The sequence below is a fragment of the Sceloporus occidentalis genome, unplaced genomic scaffold, assembly GCF_023333645.1.
Source record: "Sceloporus occidentalis isolate IW3139 unplaced genomic scaffold, rSceOcc1.0.p SCAF_37, whole genome shotgun sequence".
Lineage (NCBI taxonomy): Eukaryota > Metazoa > Chordata > Lepidosauria > Squamata > Phrynosomatidae > Sceloporus > Sceloporus occidentalis.
The window spans coordinates 6,375,722-6,403,595 of record NW_028317017.1 but is presented as its reverse complement, the minus strand read 5'-3'; the positions used below and the strand labels follow the sequence as shown (position 1 = coordinate 6,403,595).

The 27,874-nt window shown below is 40.1% G+C and overlaps 1 protein-coding gene across 1 annotated transcript; it reads left to right on the top strand.

Annotated features, from left to right (window-relative positions):
* The first annotated feature begins 56 nt into the window (after positions 1 to 56).
* LOC149297777 (hepatic triacylglycerol lipase-like) lies at positions 57 to 27,761 on the top strand. Its single transcript, XM_089488219.1, has 10 exons — positions 57 to 383; positions 4,295 to 4,376; positions 6,269 to 6,459; positions 7,060 to 7,239; positions 11,992 to 12,109; positions 13,034 to 13,267; positions 13,737 to 13,979; positions 25,809 to 25,929; positions 26,525 to 26,743; positions 27,644 to 27,761. Exons 1-10 carry the CDS (start codon positions 57 to 59, stop codon positions 27,759 to 27,761), a joined length of 1,833 nt encoding a protein of 610 aa, XP_089344345.1.
* The last annotated feature ends 113 nt before the right edge of the window (positions 27,762 to 27,874 follow it).

The following is a 27,874-nucleotide window of genomic DNA, read 5'->3' as shown; positions in this document are numbered from 1 at the left end:
TGCCAGGAGAAAGGGTTTGGTTATCCACCAGATACCTCAAGCTAAGGGTACCATCTATGAAGTTGGCTCCACGTTTCATTGGTCCCTTCGCTATAATTCGCCGGGTCAACCCGGTAGCCTATGAACTCTCGTTACCCCGAACCCTCCGGATTCCTCAAGTTTTCCACGTCTCCCTTCTGAAACCTCTGGTGTGCAATCGCTTTACTACCACAAGACCACCTCCGGCGGGCACCTCTGGCGCAGATTCCCTTCGGCGTTGTCCTCAAATGATTTTGGCTACTCGCAAACAACAAGGGAGTGTGCAGTATCTGATTCACTGGAGAGGACTTGGTCCAGAGAGTCCTTCCTGGGTTCCCGCTGCTCGTCTCAACGCCCCCTGTCTGGTACGTGCCTTCCTCGCCAGGAGACGTGTGGGTCTTGCCAGGGGTCGCCCGGTGGTCGCCCCTTCGAGGGGGGGTACTGTAACGTACCTGACTGCCGGTTCCTCCGGGTCCGTGGATCTTCAGCCGCCACGGAGAAGGGGGAGACCGCCGGCTTCACCACAGCGGCATCAGCCGCCATGGAGGAGAGGGAGACCCCCCACCTTGTCACAGCAGCCTCTACCGCCACGGAGAAGGGGGAGACCCCCCGCCTTGCCGCTACAGCCGCAGCCGCCGAGGAGAAGGGGGGGACCCCCCGCCCTGCCACAGCAGCTTCAACCGCTGCGGAGGAGAGGAAGACCTCCCTCCTCCGCGAGACAGCCTCTGCAGCCGCGTGGTCGGGGAAGACCCCGCAACTCCACACGGCAGCCGCCGCCTACTGGAACCTGGTCCGGTCCTGCCGCGTGTACACGTTCCGCACCTAGTGGCGCCTGGCGGTACTACCGGTTCTTTTATGAATCTGAGATCTCGCCAATCCCAAAGTGGCCGCGGACCGGAAGTGACGTAACGGCAGTTTGGAAATTTTGGCGGGAAAACGCTGATTGATGTCTGCACTTCCTCTTCCTATTTAAGAGCCTCAGAAACCTTCCAGCTTTGCCTCCTGATGGTTGTACCTATCTTGCATAGTGTCTTCTCAGTACGCGTTCCTGTTGATTTCCCGTTACCGACCCGGCTTGTTCCTGTTACCGATTTCCTGGCGTTTGACTCTGGCTTTCCTCACGACGATTCTGACTTCCAGCTTCCTGACCTCGGCTTACCCTGCAACGATCCTGACTTCTGGCTTCCTGACCTTGGCTTGCTCATCGGCTATTCTGTAGTGGACTCTGGTGTTCTGTCTATTGGACTTGCACACGCTGTTCTACCTGATTACAGGTTCTACTATACGCTGTGCGTGACAATGAGTACATATTCCCACAGACACACTCCAAAATGTGTGGACGTTGTATAGCCGCAAAAGGAGCCCATTCTTTATTAATGCCCATGATTTGGGATCGGGATGTCAAGCAGGGTCATACAGGTGTGATGGTCTACATACTTTTGGTCATATAGAGTATTTACCAAAGTGTTTGTTTTCCCTAAACAAATTTATAGCATTTTTTGGAGTTCTAGGTGTATTTTTGTTTCTTGCACCAACCAGGGTTAAAATGCCTGGATTTCCCTGTTCATTCTACTAGTTTATTCAATTTATCTGCATAAGGAGTAAACAGCTGTTCAGCTATAGTGTGTGACTGGCTGTTTGTTCATGTGGGAAGGAAAGAATTTTAGACACAGACCAGGTTGTTTTATGTTTTAAACTTGCAATATGCGGCATAGCAATTAAACAAGCAGTCTCATGAAGTGTTTAATGCATGGTTAATCATTTGAAATTAATGAAAATTAACGTAGGACTACACTACTAAGGAGCTGGGTTTGTGTTTATGATGGAAAGCCACATGTGCTATATATTTGCAATATAGGTTGTATTAGTGGGAGACAGAATTTAAATCACTAACACTCTTATGTCCCTAATCAATAAGAACACCAGACAGAAGACTGGACAATAAAATACATTTTACTTAATATTATACATTTCAAACATTTTGGTTGAATTTCTTCCACCATACAACATGGCCTCTATTCTTACCGGATTCTTCATTTTATTCAATAAGTAATGTAATATCTGTTTTGTAATAAATGTAATAGTGTATAATTTTAGTTGTAGCATTTCATATTAAGGTATTAAGATTTATGGTAGGTAGAATACCATAATTCACTATTCTCTGACTAATTATGACTGTCCCTGTAACACCCTGATATTGACAAACGATGATTACCTTATATTGGTGAGATATTTTGGTTACTGATGGGCATAAAAATTTCACCAGTTTGTCCTAATCATCTAGTTTACTACTCAGACAAGGAGGTCTGTGTTTTTTTCTTGCTTATTTCATTTCTCCATATATACATCTCATGTGTGTTTTGATTGTGTTAGAGGGGCTTTGGATGCAACCTAAAGATTGCATCCAAAGCAGACATTCTTCTGTCCCATACAATAGGTGCTCTGGCCAGGAGCTGGGATAGATCACTTTGGATCAAATTGGGTGGCTTTTCTTCAAGAAACTACTGGGAAAATCTGCTATTGCTGTTAAGATCACTAATGTTATTCAAGAAACTACTGGGAAAATCTGCTATTGCTGTTAAGATCACTAATGTTATTTCTGCTTAGCAATTAACTTAACAGAAAAATTATTATTTGTATTTTCTAACTTCTGAAGAAACAATGAAATCTCCTAAACAATGGGTTTTTATTGACATGAATAATTGAATACTATCAGTTAAAAAACTGAGAATTAAGCAAAAAAAAACTTTTTTATTTTCTTACCATGCACCTATTGAACGGATGATCCAAATATGCACACAATATTATTATACTAAGCACTAGATTAGTCTTATAGGCCAATTATATGAATGACAGTAAACAAAATTACAATTTCATTATCACCCAAGTAGTATCTGGGGGGGTTTTCAGAAGCGTAAATTACTGCAAAAATAGTTCTTTACCTTTGCTGAGTAGAATCTATGTATTTAAATTGATCTACTTTCCATTATCCATTACAGATCGTACCCCTACTTATTCACTGTATGATGAAAGTTGGTCAAATGCTCAGCTGAGGGTATTTTTTATTGAGTTTTCAAATAGAAACAAGTAAACCAAGGTACAGCGGAATAAAGAACAGATTGCATTTCATATTGACCTTTTTCCCCAGTAACATCTCCCTAGATACAACAATCATAGGAAAAACACTGTGATACAAGCGGGCAAGTAGGACAATGCAAAACTTCACATTCCCCCTATACATACCCCCAAACAAACTGCAGTAACATTGTTATGCAATAAAAATAAAATCAGTCATACAGCAACTGATGGTATTTTTAAGAAATAAAACAAAACGCTTGGGTAGGACGCCCCTAATATTTGGATTATAACTTGGATTACCTATATTATATAAAAAAAATAATGGAATGGATCTTGATATGGGAACCCTATGTTAGACTAACAATTCTTCCCCACTATTCTCTTCCAAACCTGTTTCAGAAATAGCCTGTATTCCACTGTATTCCACTAAACGTGCCTGGAAAATACTCTAATTAAGAATGGGCCTTTAGTTGCAGTTTTCAATATATCTCAATATATGAAGGAAATTTTAATAAGGACACATTCAGGTCAAGCATGTCAGAAGATAGAATCTGTTAAAAAATGGGTAATAATAGTGTTGTAAGAGCATACATACTTTTTGATTAAAGAACAAGAATAGAATTTTAAGATTAGTACAATAACTCAATAAAACAAGCTAAGATCAGTATGTGTGTCTGGAATGTGAAAATCATTTTCTTTTCAGTTGTAATCCTTGAAGTGTAGTCAAACAAGCCTTTAATTATATCAGGCATTGAAACTACATATACAGTGGAAATTGGAAAACTTTTTGATTATAGGAAAGGTGAGTTATTAGCAAAATACAAGTTATATGAATTGAATATGAGTATATAGATTGTATTTAAAAGCATGAATTAAACAAAAGCACATAGTCTACTGACAATTGAGATCCTTTTCCAGGAAACTTCAATTAAAAATTAATAAAGATTTCAAGTACACGGTTTTCTGGGAAGAAACAGGGAAGCATTTTCATTAACTATTCATTAGTAAAATGAAATTTCTAGTTTTAGCACAATTACAGCAACTACTCGAAAAAAAACCCCATTGTTTTGTTAACATTAACTATTTGATTTCAAAGGAAAATGGTGTGAACATGTTCTATGGCAGGATGTACTTTGGTCTGATGACCATCAACTTTTCAGCTTAATGAATATAGGGAGACATTTTTACTGTTTTTAAGTTGAATGGCATAGTCATTGATTACACAAGATGTGCTTCTTCTGGTATTGTTATATTCTTAACACCTCCACCAGCTGTAAACTGTGAGTTTGTTACTTTAGATTGAAATTCAGAATGAAGGGTTTTTCGCTTCATTTTTATTAATTAAACACCAACATTCACCATATACACCTCCTCCCACAGCACTCACACAGGATAGAGTATATAAATAGAATAACATTAATATTTCAGAGCTTCTTGATCCAAGGAGAAATCCGATTGCCTCTTGGAGTCAAGAAGGAATTTTTTTCCCCTGATGGCAGAATTCGAAGTAGCTTAATTAGGAGTTTTTGCCTTCTTTTGGATCAATAATAGGAAGGTTAGGTAGAAGGGTTGAACTTGATGGACTTAGGTCTTTTTTCAACCTTATGAACTATGAACTATGTAAGTACAACTTTGCTGCGGACTCTATGTTACAAATATCTACCCTTAAAACAATCCATAGGTATTTGAGGTAGGGGGCTGCAATAGTATAACAGTGTTAGACTGAGGGGTGACAAGGGCATCACGGGGAGTCTGGATACCATGCAGCTATTCTGGCTGTATGCCCTGATATATGCCCCTTGCATGAAATGCCCAAACTGTGTTGGGAGCATATGCAGCATAAGTGTTATAAAATATAAATTAACCTTTTGAGGGTTATTTGGTTATGCCTTGGTTTTGTCCAAAGGAAGCAGCACTTTGCTTGGAGAGTCTACGTCAAACCTGGAAAGTTTCAGTGAATAAATTGTGTAATATATAGTAAAAATAGCGAATGGACTGAAGTTTATATATGTATCAGCCAAAGTAAATGTATAAAATGAGGAACTTAAATGCAGTAATATATAAATAAAGAGCAGTAGACTTTCAAATGTAAAGAAACAATGAAACAAGTCAATCATGTTTGGTTAGTATAATTTATAGCGAAGAATGTTAATCAAAGTGTGTTTGTTAGGGAGGAGAGAGGAAAGGAATTCCACAGCAGATGGTAACTGTGCATGTGAATTTCAAAATTAGCTTTAACTCAAATAAAGAAGATGGATGAAACCCATTTATTTCCAAATGTGTAACATAAATAAATACATTTCCCGCAGGATTGATAGACCATGAAACATGGGGAATAATAGTGTATTGGCTAATTTATGCAGTTTTACTCATATAGGGCTTACTTGGAGGATTAACAGGCAGAGCAATTAACCTTAATTGCTATGTTACATATTTAGGAAAAGAGTTCAAAGCAAATCTGGCATTATTGTTTTATTTTTAAAAATAATTGTTAAATCATTTTTATAATAATAAAAAAGAAATATAATGTTTAAGATCGTTTTTAGATTGTGTGCAGAATGTTTTCATATATTCTCAATGTTTAGGCTCTCTAAAAAAATATTTATTATGTGCATGTAGTATGCCATTCTTTAAGGTTCCTAGAAAGAGCATTAAATAATGCTACATAATGTTTTTTTTCAATAAATAGTGATCATTAGACAAACCCATAATGTCACCAGCTATGCATTTTGAATGGCTAGCCCGATTGCAAAAAAGACCTGTGTCCATAAACTAAGGGACAAGGAAAATATGTATCTCAGACTGTGCTTCAGTAACTAGTCCAACTAGGGCAGCGGCCAAGATGTCTTCGGTTCTCTGCAATAGCTATTGGTCCCTAAAGTGCAGGAGAAAATGAACCAAGGCAACTGACATGGTATTCTGTCCAACTGGAGCATCTAGGGATCTAGGGGAGCTTTAAAGTGCCTAAACATTTTTGAACATTTATCAATCAGGCCATGAAGAAAAAAGGGAAACATGAATAATGTTGAATTAATAGTTGGCTTGCAATCATTCACGTTCATCTCTTCTTACTGCCCTGTCTATTTCTCTCTCTTATTTTAATATGATGTAATATCTTGTGCGTATAAATAAGTTAAGACAAATGTATATTAAGGTTGCAAAATTATTACAGGCATCACAGTGGAAAATCATGAAGTATTAAGACTGAGAGAAAATCGGGAAGACGTACAGACGAAGTTCAAACTATATGGAGATGGGAAAGGTGAAGATTTATGTGAAATTCAAACACTTAAACCAGAGACCCTAAAAAAATGCTCCTTCAATGCCTCACTACCTTTAGTGATGATAGTTCATGGATGGTCGGTATGTACCATGAGTTTTCCTGTGCTAGTAATTATGTTTTAGTTATGACATCGCAATGTACCAAATAACTCCTTTTATCCCTATGTCTTATTTCTTTAGCTAAACATGTGCATTGTGAGAGCAAGATTTAGATGCTGCTATACTCAAATATTACTGGTCTTCATAATGCCCTAAAAATAATTAATTGGACTAGATGCAAGAATTGAGAGGAACATGTGCTCAGAAAGCTATGCGTGTTGTCACCAGGTGCGGTTCTGAATGCAAAATTCAGAACATTGAGCCCAATGTTCCAATAATATAAACTTTAAATGGGGTCTCCAGAACTGTATACAGTACTCTAGAAGAGGTCTGACCGGAGTTCAGTATAGTGGCAAATCCACCTCCCTCTCGCTGCTACCAATGCCTCTCCCTATACAGCCCAGCACCCTGCTTGCTTTTTTTGCAATGCTTTGACCGCAACCTGCACATATTTGCAAACATTTCTAACTGAATTTGCTCTTGTAGTAGCTAAAAAATATGTTGAGCTTGTATATTGAATATAATAACTATGTTAACCAGTTATTCTTTTATGTGGCTGTCTTTTTAAATTTCATGGTTTAGCTCGATGGCATATTGGAAAGTTGGATATGGAAAATGGCTTCAGTTTTCAAATCAAGAGGAAAGATGATCAATGTCATCATTGTTGATTGGTTGTCCCATGCACAACAATACTATGCCATAGCAGCACAAAACACTCGTCTCATTGGTCTAGAAATAGCAGAATTTCTGGAATGGCTGGAGGTAAAAATTCAGATTTATAAATTAACCTGAAAAAGTTCATTTTGAGATCTATTCACATTTGGTAGCCTTTATCGTCGCTATAGGCACATACCCCCTCAAAAAATGGACATAGGTTTTAGGGTGGCTAGAAGTGTGGCTAAAGACTTTGTGACTTGATAGATCTTTATGTAACTGTGTCATATAGAAAATCAATGTAATGTACACTATGTAATTTATAATCACATCCCCTGCTTAATATACAGTATGCACTTGATTCTCTATTCCCCAACTAGCACCCGCCTCTGACCGAGGCCAGTTGAGCACAATTTTTCCCAGTTATGTTAATCCATTTTCTCAGACTAGCACTAGAATAAACCATTATTCCATAAGCAGTGAGAGCAATATTAAAAAAGAAATGTATTTAAATTCTAGATAGAGATGTGTACACAGTGACTAGGGAAAGATTTATGTATAGACACATACAGTACATACTATAGGAAAGGTTAAAGGTTATTGTTTAATAGTAGTAAACAGTAACTAAAACAGAATGCTAATACCAACTACATATGGCAATGTTTGTACGGAAACAAATTTGTAAAAATTCTCGTTATGTTGTTTTGTTTTTTTGCATGTGCATAGCGTATTTGCAATTTTTTTATATAGACAGTTGACATCTTACTTTGTTTCATAAGCAAACTAAACCTGTGCTAACACCATAATCAACCTTACAGTGACACACACCTTAGCTTGGACCATGGTCAGGAGCAGGGGAGGGCTGGCAGCCTAAGGCCTGGGGTGCAAGTCTAGTCAACTGGCCCATTGCACCATCAAAGCGGCTGCGAGCGACATTGAAAGCGGCCGTCGTGCGGCAGTCACTCCACCAGCGCCTAATGAAATTAAAGTGGCCGGCGTGCACGCACCGCATGCCTCAGCTCTTCATCACACCCCTTTTAAGACGTGGGAAGAGGAGCTGAGGCATGGCCGTTGGGTCTGACAGCCGCATGATGCAGGGGCGTACCTAGAGTATTTGGCACCTGTGGCAGATTCTGTATGTGGCACCCCCCACACACACACACACACACACTTTAAAACTCCATAGTTTCTATGGTTTGGCAAACATTGACAGGGGTACAGCAAAATTGTTATCATTATATACTTAGGGATTATGCGGTACCACCGTCAATGTGTGCCTATACATTGAGCCAGACACTGACAACCCCTATCACTATATACTAAGCCAAACATTGATATGGTGTAGGCTTACCACTTTAGTGACTGGCATAGTATATAGTAGGGATGCACCGAAATGAAAATTTATTAAAAGTAACACCAAAATTAGACAAAAAAATCAATAACAATATTAACATATATATATATATATATATATATATATATATATATACACACACACACACATATATAACAACAATCACGATCCTATCATGCCCAGGTTCTAGCATGTGCTGGCTGACTTAGCATGATAGGAGTATGATTGCTGTTTGCAAATATATATATATATATATATATATATATATATATATATATATATATATATATTAATACTGTCATTGAATTATTCTGTCCAATAAAAGTGTTAACACACCAAAGTTGGACCAAAAAATAATTTATAACAGCAATCACACTCCTATCATGCCTAGGCAGCCACTACATGCTGGAATCTGGGCATGAAAGGAATGTGATTATGGACTCCCTATGCCAAGCTATCCCCCAACACGTACACATCCATGCTATCTGAAACCCTCGTTCACAAACATTCAGTATAACACCCATCACTCTCACACACTTCTTCTTCTTCTTCCTTCCTGTCCTTCCGGTGTACTGAGCGCGGAAGACGGTGGGCGTGGCTTCAGACGGTGGGCGAAGCCCCCCTGCCCAGCCCGCCCCTGGTCAGGAGGCTACAGACAAACCTCTGGGCTTTGAAGCTACCCCACCTTAAGGCTAGAGGCCTACGTTTTCCCTCTCTCACAGGTACTCACTTGATCTTAGCCAAAAGGCTGAGAACCCTGGGAGTTCCAAGGTATGCCCATAGATCAAGAGATCTAGTCGAGATCTCTGCTTCCATCAATACGATTTTTAGTTAACTGTAGCTCACCCTCAATTAACATCTTGCTTTGGACCACCAGGCACCAGGTTCTCTAACAAGATCAGGAAGAAGCAGAACACCCATAGTTATATTGCGCAAGCTGGAAAAGATGTTTTCTATGGGCAGGACTCTCCATAACCATACCTGAAAAGTCTCTGGGTTTGACCCAGCATCTATAAGTCACTTTCCTTTTTCTCTGGTCAGGGGAGCCAGTTAATTTAAGGGTATCTGGGACTAGCCCCAACAATTTACGTTGTTAGTCCTGCCTTCATTTGTGGTTAACCCCATCCCCACACAAAGCAACAATCCCAGAAGAGGAAGAGCTCCAGGTGGTCTACCATGGGAAGTGCTCAGGTATGCCCATACCTACATAACTTCCTCCATGCACTCTAATAGGGACATTGTGCAAAAATCAAACAAGGGGAAATGTCAACAATTTATCTAAACTAGATATAACGTGTGCTTTTTGTTGGTTTACCAGAGGAGTTGTTACATAAGGAAAAGGATAACTGCATGGAAGCAGAGACTGGAGACAGCAAATGGAAGAACCAACATTATCTGATCAATCTCCTGTAGTTATCCCCTGTGCTTGTACCCTTACTAAGTCTTCATCAACAATGATTTTAATGCAGATCCTTAGAAAAATAAGTTGATACGCTCCTCTGTGATACAACAATAGGTGGGGTTGTAATACACATGTATTGTTTATTTATGATATAGAACTATAATACATAATATTTGGGAAAGTGACAGATCAGCTTTAAGTCAGTGTTAACGCGCTTAATGACAAGAGAGGAAGCGAAAAATAAAATCCTGCATTAATTAAAAAAGGAAGCAGGTACACACAACCTCTTTCACTCTGCTATGGAATGTTTAGTAGGCCCACAACAGGAAGATGTGGATATAATATTTACGGGGTTCTCTAAACCAGAATAATATTCCCTTATTTAAAAAAAAACGTGCCACCTGCCAGATTTATTTGTCTTTTCTAACTTTTATGGCATTGTTAATGCAGGAGTTCAGCAACCATATAATCAGGCTCAAGATGTTCAGTACTCTGCAGTGTGTGTGTTTTTTGCCAGCACAAACATTTGCATTGTAAAATATTACAGTTATATTTATTTACCTAAGCTTCTAGTTTCTCATTTACATTAGCGGCTTGTCATTTCCAGTTGCTGTTAAGCAGTTCACTCACAGAGGAGCCAAGATGCATAAACACAGCACAATTATGTGGAATGGATTACTTTTGCTTACATTTGTGTAATAAAGAGTGATTGTTGTGTAGCCCTGTTCTGACCAGGGGTGTCATCACCACTACCAGTCACTGCGCTGACTACCTCCGGGCCTCGTACAGCTAAATCCTCAACCTCCGCTTTGGGGGAGTTGGGGTACATATACATGACAGTGCCTCCACCTCAACGAGTATCCAGTGTATAGATGGCTTCCCAGGCAGGAACCCGATAAAACAGGCTTCGAGAGATGATAAACATATTGGTTAATGGCGTATGTAAGCAGATCGCGGATCACAAGACTTCATTGTAGTGTTTTTATCTAAACATTTTTGGATTAGGGTTTCGGTTTTGATCTTTTTTTCGTATTCTACCATATTTTCTCTCTCTTTTTATTATTACAAATTGTAAATCATACTACAAATCTGTTCTGTAGTACATGATACAATGTGAGCTGTAGATACAGATAATAAAGATTCACCTAATTGACCGTAAGAGTTCATTTTGCTACACTGCGTGCTTTAGTATTTCTCCGTGATTATGATGACTGTTTATCATTTGTGAATCATGTCATAATTCGCTGTGCATGTTATTACCACGTTTGTATCTTACTGTGTGCCATATTGCATACTGCGACTTTATTATTGTACTTTGATGTTTTATGCACTAATACGCCTACACAAACTAACACACACATGATACACATACTTATATTAAGACACACTTACATATATAAACTCATGCTAAGACATACAGAATCATGTTACATAATGTTGTGTGACTTCGTAAGTGGGACTGGTCCTTTTTTTTGCCTCCTTGAGTCTTGCAATCCTCGACTCCATTTCTCCCAACATTTTAAGTTGTTAAAAGAAGGTTGTTTTGGTATAGGCAAAGAATATAAATATGTATCATGTTGCCTTTTACATTTTTTGCCAACATTCCAAATTTGGTTGATTTGCACCGCCACCTGTTTTGCTCAAAATAAGCAATCTTGATGGAAAGGCAATTAAAATTGGGAAGGATATATGATAAATAATATAAAACATTGTGTATGTGTGTTCAAGGTTTTAAATTATATAGACCTTACCTTTCATGCAGTGTTTTCACTTTGTATGAGATCTGGTGGAGCCATAAGTTCATTGATTCAGGGAGAGAGATTTTGCTCATATGTATTAGGGCATTACAAATGGCTTAAGTGAAAAAGAGTGCCATGAGAAAAACTGTATATCTTAAACTCAATTTATTTTTGCCGTATATTAACCCCTTACCATAGTTCTAAAATATATATTTTTTTCTCCTGAGTTTAAATATTATTTTAATGATCATTTTGCACACTACGTTCCAGCTTTCTATCAAGCAGTGTACGTTCCATACTCTTTGCAGCACTATCCTTTTCATAACTTTGTGATAATTAAACATGTAAATCATACTGTTTTGCAGTCTTCTGTTCAATTTCAAAGAAGTAATGTTCATTTGATTGGGTACAGCCTTGGAGCTCATGTCTCAGGATTTGCTGGCAGTTATGTTAATGGCACAAACAAGATTGGAAGAATTACAGGTAATATCTAGGTATTTATACCCCTGCCACAACGCAATGTTGTGAGTTACAGCATTGAGTAAATTAATGCATTCTGGTCTTAATCATTAGTTAATATAATGACCCGTTCTGTCATTTTCTAGGCAATTTGTTACTTCTTTTGTTCTCACAGAGAAACAGTTAATACATTTGTTATTGTATTCAGAGAAGGTCTTCTTGCCATCTTCATTTTTTATCCTCTGCCTGTGTTTTATAGGAGCACCTTGGTTTTCATGCCATATTAACACGTTTAACCACAACTTTTTTATGTTTCCTTGTAATCACACACACAATGTTATGCAGGGTCAATGCAGAATGTTGATAAAGTTACGATTCATTGTGATATTGGTGAAATGCTTCAGCTAAAGTACAAATTCACATTTCAGTGAACAAACTCCTTTTGTCGGTTTTAAAAGAGGATCCAGCAGGGACACCAGAAAACAGTTTATGGAGAAAGAGAGGAAGACCTTGTACAATTTTCCCTAATCCAGATTTGCTGGATTTTAAACATTTACTCTTCATAACTATCATATTACCAATCAGTGTTCTTGTCACTTCACTTAACTGCCAATCTGGCGAGGTTACCATAAAGGCTAGGTTACCATAAAGGCTAGGTTACCATAAAGGCTAGGTTACCATAGACAATCTGGTGGCTATATGTGGAACTATAAGTAAAACATACAAAAACATGTCCAGGTATGCACTGACAAATGCAGTGTTAGAAAACAGAAATGCGACTGTCCACTATGGTGATTTAGCTACTTTGCAAAATCATTTCTTCTAATGTTAACCACTTTTGTACTTACAATGAATGGCTGGCTTGTCACTGACATGGGTATACCCACATAAATGTATTTGTTCTTTCAACTTATATATCAAATTAACATGGATTCATTTGTATTGAAGGACTTGACCCAGCAGGTCCATTGTTTGAAGGAATGTCGCCCATGGACCGGCTATCCTCAGACGATGCAGATTTTGTTGATGCCATTCATACTTTCACACAGAAGCACCTGGGTTTTAGTGTTGGGATTAATCAGCCTGTAGCTCATTATGATTTTTACCCCAATGGCGGACATTTTCAGCCTGGCTGTCATTTTCGTGACATATATTCCCACCTTGCTGAGCATGGGATCTATGGTAAGAAACTGTTAAAACTTACTCTGCACTATGCTTGAACTAAGAATCTCCACAAGAGTAGATTGGCACAAATTAACTTGACAATGACAAACACTGCAACACACACTGTAGTAAACATCTGAGTTAATGGATGTAGATCTTTCTACAGGGTTCCAACAGAAACAGTCAAATATTTTGATTTCTAACCTACCTCAGTATAAAGGCTATTTTGCCAAGTTCTACTTATTTCAGTGGCTAAAAAAGTGAGATCACTAATATGCCTTATGAAAGGAAACCCTTGACAAGTTTGCTCATTCAGAGATGACGTTTTGGCTGTGACCAGTCTCCTAGATGAAAGTGCTACTGTAATTTCACAGACAGGACTGTCTAACTATGTGCTAAGTGGATGTTTGCTGTATAATTAAGTCACATAACAAAAACATTATATAATCCAAGCATAAAAGTCTAAAACTACTCACTTGACCCTCAGGTTTTAGAGAATCAGTGAAATGTGCCCATGAGAGGTCAGTCCATCTGTTTATTGATTCTCTCTTGAATGATGACAAGCCGAGCATGGCCTACTGGTGTAAGGACATCAATACCTTTAACAAAGGTGTCTGTCTGAACTGTCGAAAAAACCGCTGCAACACATTAGGATACAACATCAAGAAAAGGGATCTTCATAGAGGCAGAAGGCTTTTCCTGAAAACGCGGTCACAAATGCCATTCAAAGGTAAGTGTTAATGAGATAAAGCATTGAGCATCAAGCATTGAGCATCAATGAAGCATATTAAACTTAGCTTTTTAGCAGTGCTGGTTGTTCATAGCGCCAGTCCAACCACAATGGAAAACTAGGAGGCTGTCTCGGACACTAAGCTGGTAGGGAGCACTAAGTGATTGGTTCCTATATTATCTAGAAAAAGTATTCAGGAGAGAGGCTCCCCCAGCCCTGTGGGGCAAATTATGTCTAAATACACATCAGAAATGTAATTGGGGATTAAAGCAGTTTTGTTCTGTAGTATGCAGAATTCAGTTCAATTGTACATGTAATACATATATGTGATATATGTATAGCTATAGGGTTGGACAAATGTAGCGGCAGTTGCACATATTATAATAAAAGTAGCACAAATGGAGCTCTGATTTATCTCCTTGACTCAATATATTAAAATGTAAATGGAATAAAAGCACATTAGCAAACACAAGTTAAAACACAAGATAAAATGTTTCTCTCCGGATAATTACTTGATAGATGAACACTAGGAACCAAGTTATTCCAATAAGCTTTGAATATAATGCATTAAGTCTTTGAATGCAGATGAGCAAATGTTATTTTATAATTTAAAAAACAGTTTCATTGCTAACCTTTAAAAAGTACGATAGACTGCCTTGCACATGGTATTTCTGGTCTGACCATCAAAACATCTGCCTTGATGCACCAAGATTTCTTTATTTCTTTTTTAATGTCACTGACAACATGTCACATGTCCAAGACAGAATGTGGTAGAGCGCCAGCTGCCTTGTGCATCTGGGATTACAAATTATTGGCTGAAATGGTAACCTTTAGAGAGATTTTCAACATATGCTTTAGTGAATAGATTTCAGATTCTATTTTCCACAGCCAATTTGGCAGCTTGCAGAAGCATAGAGGTCCATTGTGGGATATTGCAGACCTATTCAGTTTTGACTGCTTTTAAGTTCAGAAATTTGAGCTACACTGAAAACCACATTGGTTATTACAGTTTCATTCTTCTACAAGAACACTAAATCAAAATAGGATCAGATGGGATAAAGATGAGAGCTACATTGTACAAGGTTATTTTTTATTCAGAAATGATTATGAAAAAATGAATGTAACATCTACTCATTTCCTACATGCACAATGTTGCACTCTAAGACAGCTATTTAGATCCCAAACAGGATACATTTATGGATGTGGGAGTCCAAAACACAGCTTGCAGTGGGAATGGACATCCACAGGGTGGGGGGGATTGGGGCAAAATAGTAGCCCTGCACAAGTTATAAGGCATAGATAACATAAGGCATTTCACAGGGTGGGGCTTATTTGCTGAATCATGAGATTCTGCCTGTGTGGTCATGGGACACCAGACCTGATTTGTTGGGGGGTTTTTTTTACTGAATTTGGAAGAGAGACTTTGAAATAGATGTATCCATTGTGCAGGTTGTCCAGGACCACCCCTTTGGTAGAATAGACAATTGAATTATTCAAAATGCCCCTGACCTTTTTCGATCAATTGGAAAAAAGTTTTTCCGGAGGGTGGGAGTTTGCCCATGGCCTGGGGTCCCAGCTACAGTCTGAAAACGGAAATTTTTACTCACCGTAAATTCCTTTTTCCTTAATACAGTGGCAGTACGATGGGTACTGTTCTTTTCTCGGGACAAGATGCATCTAAAGATAAAAAAACAATTAAGTGCCCCGGGACCCCTCCTCCTTACCCATAAAAACCGGGGCCGAACCGGAGGTAGACAGTAAGTAACAAGACAGACACCAAATAGCTTGCCAAACATAATTTATTACATAAGGGAGGGAAACTGGTACTGCCACTGTATTAAGGAAAAAGGAATTTACGGTGAGTAAAAATTTCTGTTTTTCCCAACATACAGTGGCAGTACGATGGGATGTAGCAAGATCCCAGAAATGGGGGGGCCATATCAGGAGACCACCGCCTGGAGCACCTTACGCCCAAAATCAGCCGCAGAGGAGGAAAAGATGCCTAGCCGATAATGGTGCACGAAAGTGGAAAATGAGGACCAGGTAGCAGCCGTACAAATGTCCTCAGGAGAAGCTGCAGCTTTTTCAGCCCAGGAGGCCGCCATAGCCCGAGTGGAATGTGCCCTGATGGGCCATTGTAGAGTGAGACCACTAGAGTGGTAAGCCATGCGGATGGCGTCCACCAGCCAACGAGAAATGGAAGCTTTGGAAACTCCCGTCCCGGCCGACCGCCCAAAAAATTTGATAAAGAGCTGGTCTGAAGAACGGATGGAGGAGGTACGAGCAATATAAATCTCCAAAGCCCTCTTGACATCTAACGTGTGCCAAATCAATTCATCAGGAGACCGGACTGGACCGGGAAATGACCTTAGGGAGAAAAGAAGGTTTAACATGGAGAACAACTTTATCGTCATGAAAAATCGTGAACGCCGGAGAGGACGACAGCGCCTGGATTTCCCCAACTCTCCTAGCCGAGGTAATAGCCACTAAAAAAACTGTTTTCAGAAACTTCATGGAAACCTCCTCCAGAGGTTCAAAAGGAGCTGAACACAAGGCTTGAAGCACAATGGCAAGATCCCATGATGGAAACAAGGACCTCCTAGGAGGACGGCGAATAGTAGCGGCCTTGAAAAAACGTCTAATAAGTACGTGAGAGGCCAGATCTAAAAGAAAAAAATGACTAAGGGCCGAGATCTGCCCTTTAAGGGTCGAGACACTAAGGCCCAAAGTCAGACCTTCCCGTAAGAAACAAATGACGGAATTGATGGCAGGAGGAAAAATGGGAAGGTGCCTAGCGGTGCACCATCGGAGGAACTTGGTCCATACCCGAAAATAAATTTTGGACGTTGAACTCCTGACTGAAGTCAACAGAAAGTCTGCGACATCTTCGTTCAAACCCCGGTCACTCAAGATCAGCCTTGCAACAGCCAGGCTGTCAAACGGAACATCTTGAGAAGTTCCAGACGAAGGTCGATGTTCTCGAGAAGATGTGGAGAAATAGGAAGCTCCCAAAAGGTGACGGTCAACTGCCGGAGGAGGACAAACCAACCCCTGTTGGGCCAGTATGGAAGGATGGCCAAGACCCTGGCCTTGTCGTTTCGGATTTTCAGCAGAACGCGAGGAATCAATGCCACTGGCGGGAAGATGTAGGCCAACCGGAAATTCCACACCATGGAAAGACCGTCCAAAAATCGAGGAAGATCCCATCGGTTGAGGGACGCAAACACCGGGACCTTGCGGTTCTTGCGAGTCGCCATCAAATCCACTTCCGGAAGACCGAAGAGTGACACCAGAGTGGAGAAGGTTTGCAGGGTCAAAGACCATTCTGTCTGTGACCATTTCGCTCTGCTTAAATCGTCCGCGATTAAATTGTAGCGGCCTCTGATGTGCGTTGCTGAAATATCCGTCAAATGAAGTTGGGACCACTCCATAATAACTGCGCACAGGATCTGAAGACTCCGGATCCGCGTACCGCCCTGCTTGTTGATATATGCGACGGCCGCTGCGTTGTCTGATTGGATCTTGACAGCTTGACCCTCTATCAATGACCTGAAGGCCAGGAGAGCCCGAAGAATTGCTTTTAGCTCTAGGAAATTGGACGAGCGGACAGCATCTACTGGAGCCCAATCTCCCCTTCGAAAAAGGGAGCCCAAATGGGCTCCCCATCCTCGGCCGGAGGCATCCGTGGTGATAACAATCCAACTTCTGGGACGGAAAGAGAGTCCTCTGGCGAGATGGGACGACTGCTTCCACCAATTCAACTGGGAGAGAACCTGGCCACTTATAGCGAAGGACGTTTCCAGATCTTCTTCTTGCCTGGACCAGTTCGAGAGGATCTGCCATTGCAAGGGACGAAGCTGACACCTTGCCCAAGGAACCGCCGGGATGGCAGCGGTGAGAAGACCCAGAATGCTCATAGCCTTCCTGACCGAGCAAATCGGATTTCTTTGCAGCGACGAGATCTCTTGTTTTATCTTGAGGCGTTTGGAACGCGGAAGATAAACGCAAAGGGACATTGAGTCCACAAAAAACCCCAGAAAAAGAGTCCTGGAAGCGGGAATGAGGCAAGATTTTTTCTTGTTGATTAACCAGCCGTGGAGTTCTAGGAACTTCATAGTTGCGGAAAGGTCTGACAAAAGTTTCTCCCGGGAGGCCGCCATGATCAGCCAATCGTCCAGGTAAGGAATTATCGAGATATCTCGTTCTCTGAGATGAGCTGTCAAAGGACAAAGGATCTTTGTAAAAACCCTTGGGGCTGATGCCAGACCGAATGGAAGGGCCTCGAACTGGAAATGATGCACCCTGTGATTGATGCGCAAAGCAAACCTCAGAAACTTTCTGGACGCTTCGGCTATCGGTACATGAAGATAAGCGTCTTTCAGGTCTAAGGTGACCATCAAATCTCGCTTTTTTAGCACCTGAGTGACTGAGGTGATACTCTCCATCCGGAAATGCTGGTAGGGGATACAGCGGTTTACTGACTTCAGGTCCAGAACCGGACGCAAGGAGCCATCCGGCTTTGGTACCAGAAACAACCGGGAATATACTCCTTGAAATCTTTGGCGAACAGGAACCTTCTCTATCACCGCTTTTCCCAGAAGCTTCATGCTTTCGGAAAAAAGAGTCCAATTTTTCCTTTCCAAAGGGTAGGACGAAATCAGGAACTGGCGGACCGGAGGCTGAACGAACTCTATCCTGTAACCCTCCGAAATAATCTGACGAACCAACGGATCTTGTGTGGTCTGTTCCCAGGATAGGCTGAAGTGTCGTAGGCGTCCTCCCACCTTGCAGTCAGAACTTTCTTTTATTCTGCTTTTTCGGCCGATCTTGGAATTTTTTATCTCCAAATGGCCCACGAAAATTCTGAGATCTGGAGGATTGGAAAACGGGTCTCGGGTTCCTATAAGGATATCTGCGGTTCCACCTTGGCCTTCGATCCTGAGGCAAAGCTCTTTTTGTATCCGAAATCTGCTTAATAAGATCCTCAAACGGAGCACCAAACAACTTCTTACTCTCTAAAGGTAAGTCACAAAGAGCAGATTTAGAAGCAGAATCCGCCGTCCAGGAACGTAACCAAAGGGCTCTGCGTGACACAGACGACAAGGCCATGTTCTTGGCCGAGAGCTTAAGGGACTCCTGAGCTGAATCCACAAAAAAATCATTGGAAAGCTTTAAATTCTTCAACAGTCTATTAATCTCAGAATCAGCATCATCCGCAAGACGATCTTGCAAAAGTTGAAGCCACATGTGCTGGGCCCTAGCCACTGCCGCACTAGACACCGCCACCTTGCATTGAGCTCCTGCCGCTTGGAACACACGCCTGCATGAAGTCTCTGCTCTCATGTCCATAGGGTCTTTGAGCCCGGACACTTCACCGATAGGGAGAGTAGTCTTTTTGGAGAGCTGGGCCACTTGTATGTCCACTTTGGGGGGATCTTCCCAAGAATATTCCCCCTGAAGCCTGAACAACTGCTTAAAGCGTTTAGAAATGAAGGCTCTTTTTTCAGGGTGCTTCCATTCCCTGGCGATAAGGTCATCCACTTTAGGGAGTACAGGAAAACCTTTAACCTTCCCCACATCACCCACTAGGAGCATACGAGTCACCTCCTTGGTGAATTTACGGAGATCCTGGGAGGGGAAAACCATCTCTTCCTCCGAACTATCACTAGAAGAACTAGAGGACCGGGAGACCTCACCCGAGGAAAGGTCTGAATGAGAGGAAGACCTGGATCTCTTGCGCTTGTGTGTGGAATCCAACTTGACTCTCTCCTGAGATTGAGCTGCCGAAAATTGAAATGCTTCAAAAGTTTGCGCCAAATTTTCCTGGAACCACCCAAGGAAAGATTGAAGGTCTTTGCGCTTCTCAGCAGCAAGCTGGGCAGCAGAGCAGGCGTTGCACACCTTTTTCCTGCAGCCATCCGGCAGTGGAGTAGCACATTCAGCACATGAAAAATGCTTAGCTTTGGATGTGGCCTTTTTGGGAGCGGAAGCAGGTCTTTTATCCTTATCCGGATTCTCTGATGGTAACGGAGTAGACATCTAATAAAAAGAAAAAAATGTATATTAAAAGAAAACTTTTTTTTTTTTTTTTTTTTTTTTTTTAGGAGGGAAGAGGATAGGAGAGAGCCAAGATAAAGAAAATATCTTACCCTAACCTCCTCTGAACCGTGTGGGGGGGCTGGTGACACGGCTGCACTGTACTGACGAAAGCTCCAGCAGTCAGACAGGCAAAGCGCTTAAATGCAATTTTTAAAATTGCCGCCCTCCGGAAGATCCGATTCGCGCATGCTCAGTAGCGCGATCGGATCTTCAGTGGAACGCAACGCCACCCGGGCGTGCGTTCCACCTAAACTGCGCATGCTCCCACTTCCTTGCTCAGAAAAGGAAGAACACCATTACATCCTCCGTAACGAGGACCGCTACGGAGGGAAGCCTCTCTCTGCTCACCACCCGGGGAGCAATCGGAGGCAACGAAGACCCCCAGGCAGCAACCCGTGCGCCTCACCAGCTGACGAGATGCCGAACTCCTGTCCGGACCGACGATACACCCTGTCCGTCCCTGAAAGGGACAAGAAAAGAACTGTCTGCCACCGGTTCGGCCCGGGTTTTTATGGGTAAGGAGGAGGGGTCCCGGGGCACTTAATTGTTTTTTTATCTTTAGATGCATCTTGTCCCGAGAAAAGAACAGTACCCATCGTACTGCCACTGTATGTTGGGAAAATAACATATTTACAATGGTCCATAAACATGTCCTAACTAGCAGGGGCATTGCTTGTCCTTGGATGTAGAAAATATCCACTCTTATGGCTGAACAATGAATCTAGATAACATCAAAGACTAGATAAAGCCTGCGGGACTGCAGGCATTGTGGATGGGATGATAATTCTTTAAAATCAAAAGTCTCTTTATAAACAACATTTGGGGTATAAACTGTTTTACTTGAGGGTACCAAGCAACCCTAATTGAAAGTTTGAAGAATTTTTACCTTGACTGCCTTTTCAGCTGTAGTTCTAGAAAAACTGACATACAATTGTGCATGACTATCTATGGATTGGGAGAAATATATTACAACCTTACTTAACCCCTTTCATGACAGTGGCTGATTTTATTTTTTGTACCTTTTGTGACAATGGCTGTTTTAACATTTTTGCTGTGTTCGTGTTTAGCCGTAATTTTCCTCTCTCTCAGTTATATATTGGTTTTTTTTCAGGACAAGATTCTATTTACTATAAAAAAATAAATAAAATATTGTGAAAAATTTTAAAAAAATACTCTCACTTTTATTTGAAAAAATATTTTACTCATCTACAAACAATGTTAAAACCTGCTAACTACATTCTACTATTTGTCCTGAGTTTAGAAATACCCAATGATTTCATTTTTTTGCAAGTTTTTTTTTCAAAACTGGTCATTCTGCCCCATGTGCCATTTAGGACATTTTTGAACCTGGTCAGTTCAATTTACCCCCATCCAACCCCCATTCAAATGCTAGTATTTTCACTCTTTCCATGCACTAAATCAACCACCAGCCTTTGTCAAACTTTGTAGTAATAGTTTTTTTGCTGTCTTTTCACGTACATTTTATTTTAGGTATAAATTTATAGCTCCTGGTAAATGTCACTTCCAAGCAATACCCCAATATGGGCTCAGCAACATCTCTCGAGTACAGTGATACCCCCCATGCATGAGTTTGTTGGGTTGTTTTGGTGCTAACAGGTCACATTTTTGAAGTGTACATTTTTCAAATTGGAATTTTGGTATGTGGTCATCCAGCTCCATGTCTTATTTGGGACATCTTTGAAGCTGGCAAATTCAAGTTACCCCATCAAATTATATATTTTTGAAAACTAGCCACCCCATGGTTTTTCAAATGCTGGCATTTTAATTCTTTCAATGCATGTATTTACCACCAGCCTTTGTCAAAATTAGCTGTAGTATTTTTTGTGATTTTTATGAATTTACAGCTCCTGGTATATGTTACTGTCAATCAACACCCTAATAGGTGTTCAGCAACATCTCACTAGTACAGTGAGACCCCCATGCATGGGTTTGTCGGGTTATTCGGGAGGGAAAAGGCCACATTTGTGAGGTGTGCATTTTTTTTGGAATTTCGACATCCGGTCAGTAGGTGCCCATGTCCTATTTTGGGACATCTTTGAACCCAGCCAATTCAATTTACCCCATCAAATTGTACATGTTTTAAAAATGGCAACCCCATGGGCATTGAAAATGCCAGTATTTTAACTTTTTCCATGCAAGAATTTTTGTGAAGATATAGCGCTAATTTTAGGACTTACGCATAATTTTATATATATATTGTAACAAGGTGCGGGGTGTTGTCGTGGAAGGGGTATACATTCCCCCTCGATTTTGCAGGGTTTTATACGACATATAGGGCAGGCTGGTGCTCCACCCCGCAGTTTACATGCACCTGGACTGACACGGGTTCCAGGCCAGGAGTTTAAGCTGATTCCAATGCACTGGTCAGCTGCAAGTAATTAGCTGCACTGACTGCAATATAACCTGACCTGTTGGACAGAGGGGGAGAGAGAGTTTGTTTGGAAGCAGCAGAGCTTGCTATGCACAAAAGAGACCATCAAAGAGGTTGGTGGGATTATGTTTTGTTTTAGTTTAAACGCTTAGTAGTGAGGGAGTTATATGTTAGTAAGCGCTCAGACGAGCTAGGCTTTTGTTTGTAGGGAATTTGTGTTCTATGTAATCCTGTAAATAACTTCATACGTGGACTACAAATAAATCGTGGGTGATTACCTAACTGAGATGTGGCGTTAATACCCTAGAGGACCGTGCTGTTTGGTACCCTGTGTGGGTGCAGGATCACAATATACACACACTCACTGGCCACTTTATTAGGTACACCTTGCTAGTCCTGTGTTGGACCCCCTTTTGCCTTCAGAACTGCCTTCATTCTTTGTGGCATACTTTCCACAAGGTGCTAGAAACATTCCTCAGAGATTTTGATCCATATAGGCATGATGTCATCACGCAGTTGCTGCAGATTTGTTGGTTGCACATCCATGATGCAAATCTGCTGTTCCACCACATCCCAAAGGTGCTTTATTGGACTGAGATCTGGTGACTGTGGAGGCCATTGGAGTATAGTGAACTCATTGTCATGTTCAAGAAACCAGTGTGAGATGTGAGCTTTGTGACATGGTGCATTATCCTGCTGGAAGTAGCCATCAGAAGATGGGTACACTGTGGTCATAAAGGGATGGACATGGTCAGCAATAATATTCAAGCAGGCTGTTGCATTAAACAATGCTCAATTGGTACTAAGGGGCCCAAAGTGTGCCAAGAAAATGTCCCCCACACCACTACATCACCACCACCAGCGCAGATTCTTAATGTTGGTGAAGTGAACACAATTCCAGCTCAGAGTGTGTCTGAATAAGGAGGGGGTAAGTCTCCGGTATGGGGCAAGAGAAGGATAAGGATTGGTAACGGGGACTCAGGTACCGCGTAAGGTATTGTAAGGCTCCTGGACAGGGAAGATAAAGTCTGCTATGGGACAGTGTGGTTATTCTGTGGGCTGAGGAATAGCGCAGTTCACTGTCTCTGCATAGTGCCAGGCGTACAATGCACCCCGCAAAATCACCAGGCTCCAGCTGCTTCTCACTCGCTGTAATCCATGACCACCGAAGTTTTGATCTGTATGTCTGTCGGCCCCTCAGGCCACACCTCAAGCCAGTCTCTTTCGGTGGGTAAGGAAGCCACTCTTACTATGGATTATCCTACTTCTCTCTCCAGGACACTGGCAGTGATGATGGAGTCCCCGTCCCTTTATTGGCTCTGCCTCACACTAGCCCCACCCCTCCTTGGCTCCACCTCATGTTACTCTGTTACCCAACTCTGTCTTATTATAGAGATAATTTTAAATGTCGGACCTTCACTTAGCATATTCTTGCAGTTCCTTTGCAGCAACTTTGAAGTTTCAAAACCTTTGTTCAAATTTGTTCAAAGACTGAAAATGCTCAAACCTTAAGATTCTTCTAGGTTTCAACTCATTGTACCTGTAAATTAAACTATATAATTTAGTTTGTACGTTGCCAGTTCCACATACAATAAAATATAATTATATCTAAGAAAATTCAGATGCAGTTTTTAAAATCCAGAGTTTGAAGTTTGATCTGCTATTTTCTGGCGATGATCAAAATGTAGCACATTGCTCAACGTGTTTGGGTTATGACCTAGTTATAAACCCTGGTGGGACTTAGCATTTGCAAGACCTGTTTCTTTTTCCCTAATTATGAAAAAGAACGTATACAATATTCTTGCTTCTTATAAAAATATGCACATATGGAACCACTACCTGGATTAGAAATGTAAAAGAAACTTTGCAGGCTCTTATCTTGGTAACATAGTAAATTAAGGAACCAGACTGTATGTAGAACATAGAGTCATGTTCAGCCACAAGCATCCTCAACAAAGAAAGACGGTGAGAGAGGACATTTGCATCACAGGACAATTGCTTCCACTCCCCTTTAGTTATCTGTCTTGTCACAGTTGGTGGCTTGCCATTGACACTTGATGATATTCAGCTTCTTCGGAGCTTTATTTTATTTTCCTTTTTGGTATCTTTATATGTAAATCATATCTCAAGTCTGTAATATCCCACAATAGACCTCAAGCATTCATGTATTATATGTATAGACTTTTATCTAATATGTTGCCAGCTATATGGGGAAAGTTGATTGCTTAACCAGCATTATTTCCTAAAATCATGTCCTTTTAGTCTGTATGTTATTTGACTAGTTTTGTCTCCCACAAATTCATTTTAATACAACTTACAGATCTCTCTAAATAATTGCTTGGTAGGTAATGTAATCTGTGTGTCTTTTGGCAAAGTATATTTAGTGCACAACCTTTGACACATATATAAAGGTTACTAGGTAATGAAAAAAAACTTGGGAAATTCATGACTTCAATATTTAGGTCAAAGGCAAAATAAATAAAGCATGCGTCAGTCCACATCTAAATGGATCTGGATGTAGACACATTAATTTCACAATCCCTTAAACATTATTTTGTAATAAGATGAAAATACAGAAATAACACTTAAAAACACAATTATACAAGACTAAAAAATAAATTGACCTTTACAAAAAGGACAATTTAACATTCTATAGAGATAGCAGAAGAATACCCACAAAATGGTTCATGAACAAATCAGACCTAATTATTTGAACTATGTATTAGCCGGCAGTCTGGCCGTTTTAGCAGAAAATTATAACTTTTTGCATTTAAAGTAAAGTGAATTGAAACTACAGCTATCCTGCAAATTCTTGTTATAGTGATTAAAGCAAATAAGAATGTGCTTAGAATACTTTGGGGACCAGTATTCACAGCACAGCAAAGCTAAGACAATTAGGTAACTGAAGGGGTAATTCAGAGGTTTACTTGCAGGGAGAACTTGGGGCTTGAGTTGCCACATGTTGCTCAAGAGTTGTACAGTTAACTAAAGTCCAACATCATTTTTAATGGAACTTCATGAGTTTTAAGACATTAAGTTCCTATGTATAGTTTATAAAGTAAAACATTCATAGTGGCATGTTTCGTTCTCTCCAATTACCATAATTTATAGGTTATCTGATTACATTAGTAAACAAATGGACCACTTTTAAAAGCATGTTAGCCCTCACCCAAAGGATCCTCCCTTTGAAAATGGAAAAAATGTCACAGCAGTTAATGTGGAAAATCCTTTTGTATCCTGCCAGATGCTGGAGACTGTATATGCAGCTGAAGCTTAATGTTAAACGCATCACTAGATTGCATACTATATTAACTAATAAATACATTTTATTAATGCAGTTTATCATTACCAAATCAAGATCCGCTTCATCAATCAACTTGAGGACAGGCAACTTGATCCGACATTCACAGTATCCCTTATAGGGACATTAGAAGACGCATTAAACCTGGACATCACACCGTAAGTTACAAAAAATAATCTCTTTAATTTAAGAAATGTCCAGGGAAGCTGAGTGCTAGTTGACTGGATACAGGCAATACATAATACATTATTGTGACCCTAACAAGAAAACAATGGAAGCAATGGTTCGAAAAGAAAGAAAAATTGTCTTGTTGCATAAAGGCATTTTATAGTAGATATTTTGGTAGCCACAAACATTGAAGAACACTGAGCATTAGTAGGCTATCCAGATAGATAATGGGAAGCTTTGTGTACTTGTTAACAAGGACAAAGAAATGATGAAGCCTTCATGGTCTGATTTGGAAAAATGTCCATGGCTGTGGGGAAACCTGACCTTCCCTAGATATGCAGGTACAGTTTTACAGATTTCTTAAACACTGAAATAATGGTAAGGTTTATCTCATACTTCCAATACTATATACAAAAATACCCCATTTAAAACAAAACATAATAGTAGTGTAAGTCACACTACTTTTGGGTTTCATTACCCAAATATGGTCAGTGAACCCACCAACCTTTCATACTCTGCACCAGTTTATTTGTACAGTTTGCTCCATTTACCAAATTATGTGATTTCTTCTTATTCTTCATCCAGACTCGATGGAATCAAAGGAAATAAAACTCATTCATTTCTTATTACACTGGACAAAGACATTGGTGATCTCATGATGGTGAAGTTAAAGTGGGAAGGAATAGATGTCTGGTCTAACATTTTGGACACAGTTCAAACAATTATACCTTGGGTTACAGAGGGAGAACGACCAGGAATCCTAGTGAAGGAAATCGGAGTCAAGGCAGGAGAAACCCAACAGAGGTAAGGAGACAAAAACAGGCATTTTATCTGGATGGGGAACATTACTCCAGGTTAATTATGAGTGTGAATGCAAGTCTGGACATTTCAAGGTACCAAGTTCTTGCCCATGCAACAAAGTAACATATAATGTGTATGTTTATATATATATATATATATATATATATATATATATATATATATATATATATATATATATTTAAATTAATATATATACAATGTATCATAAAAGTGAGTACACCCTTCACATTTTTGTAAATATTTTATATGTTGTTATTTTGAGGGGACAGCTAATTTACACTGTTATACAGGCTCAGTACTTTACATTGTCATTTCTTCATTGTTGCCACATGAAAAGATATAATAAAATATTTACAAAAATGTGGGGGGGTGTACTCATTTTTATGAGATACTGTCTATATATAACCAAAAACATTATGACCACTGACAGGTGAAGTGAATAACACCGATAATCTTGTTATCATGACACATGTTAGGGGTTGGGATATATTAGGCAGCAAGGGAACATTTCATCTTCAAAGTTAATTTGTCAGAAGCAGGAAAAATGGTCAAGCTTAAGGATATGAGTGACTTTGACAAGTGTTAAATTGTGATGGCTAGATGACTGGGTCAGAGCATCTCCAAAACTGCAGCTCTAGTGGAGTCCATGCCTCGATGGGTCAGGGCTGTTTTAGCAGCTATAGGGGGACCTACACAATATTAGGCAGATGGTCATAATGTTATGGCTGATCGGTGTGTGTGTGTGCGTGTGTATATATACATTCCCACATATATGAAAGTACTGTTAGTAAACTAGATGGTTCTTTATAGTGGGTTCAGCATTTAAATGAATATTTTCTTCATTTCTTCAAAATCTATTTGGTTTTGCTTTTTTTTCCCCAGAATGAAATTTTGTGCTGAAAATGGTGTCAACTACAAACTTCTACCAAGCCAAGAAAACACCTATGTTAAATGCATGAGCAGACAAGGAAAACAGGAAAGAAAACTACTGATGAACTGAATCAAGATTTCACCTAATGATAGTAGATTATAACTGTTCTTTATAACATAATTAAAATATATTAAAATATATATATATATATATATATTAAAATACAAATCTCTGTGTTGATA

What these genes read in the sequence shown, in the direction of transcription:
- LOC149297777 (XM_089488219.1), top strand. Translation starts at nt 57, where the DNA reads ATGAAGTTGGCTCCACGTTTCATTGGTCCCTTCGCTATAATTCGCCGG. An exon ending in TGATAGTTCATGGATGGTCG is followed by an intron (nt 6,460 to 7,059) that starts GTATGTACCATG and finishes TTCATGGTTTAG; the next exon opens with CTCGATGGCATATTGGAAAG. An exon ending in AATTTCTGGAATGGCTGGAG is followed by an intron (nt 7,240 to 11,991) that starts GTAAAAATTCAG and finishes ACTGTTTTGCAG; the next exon opens with TCTTCTGTTCAATTTCAAAG.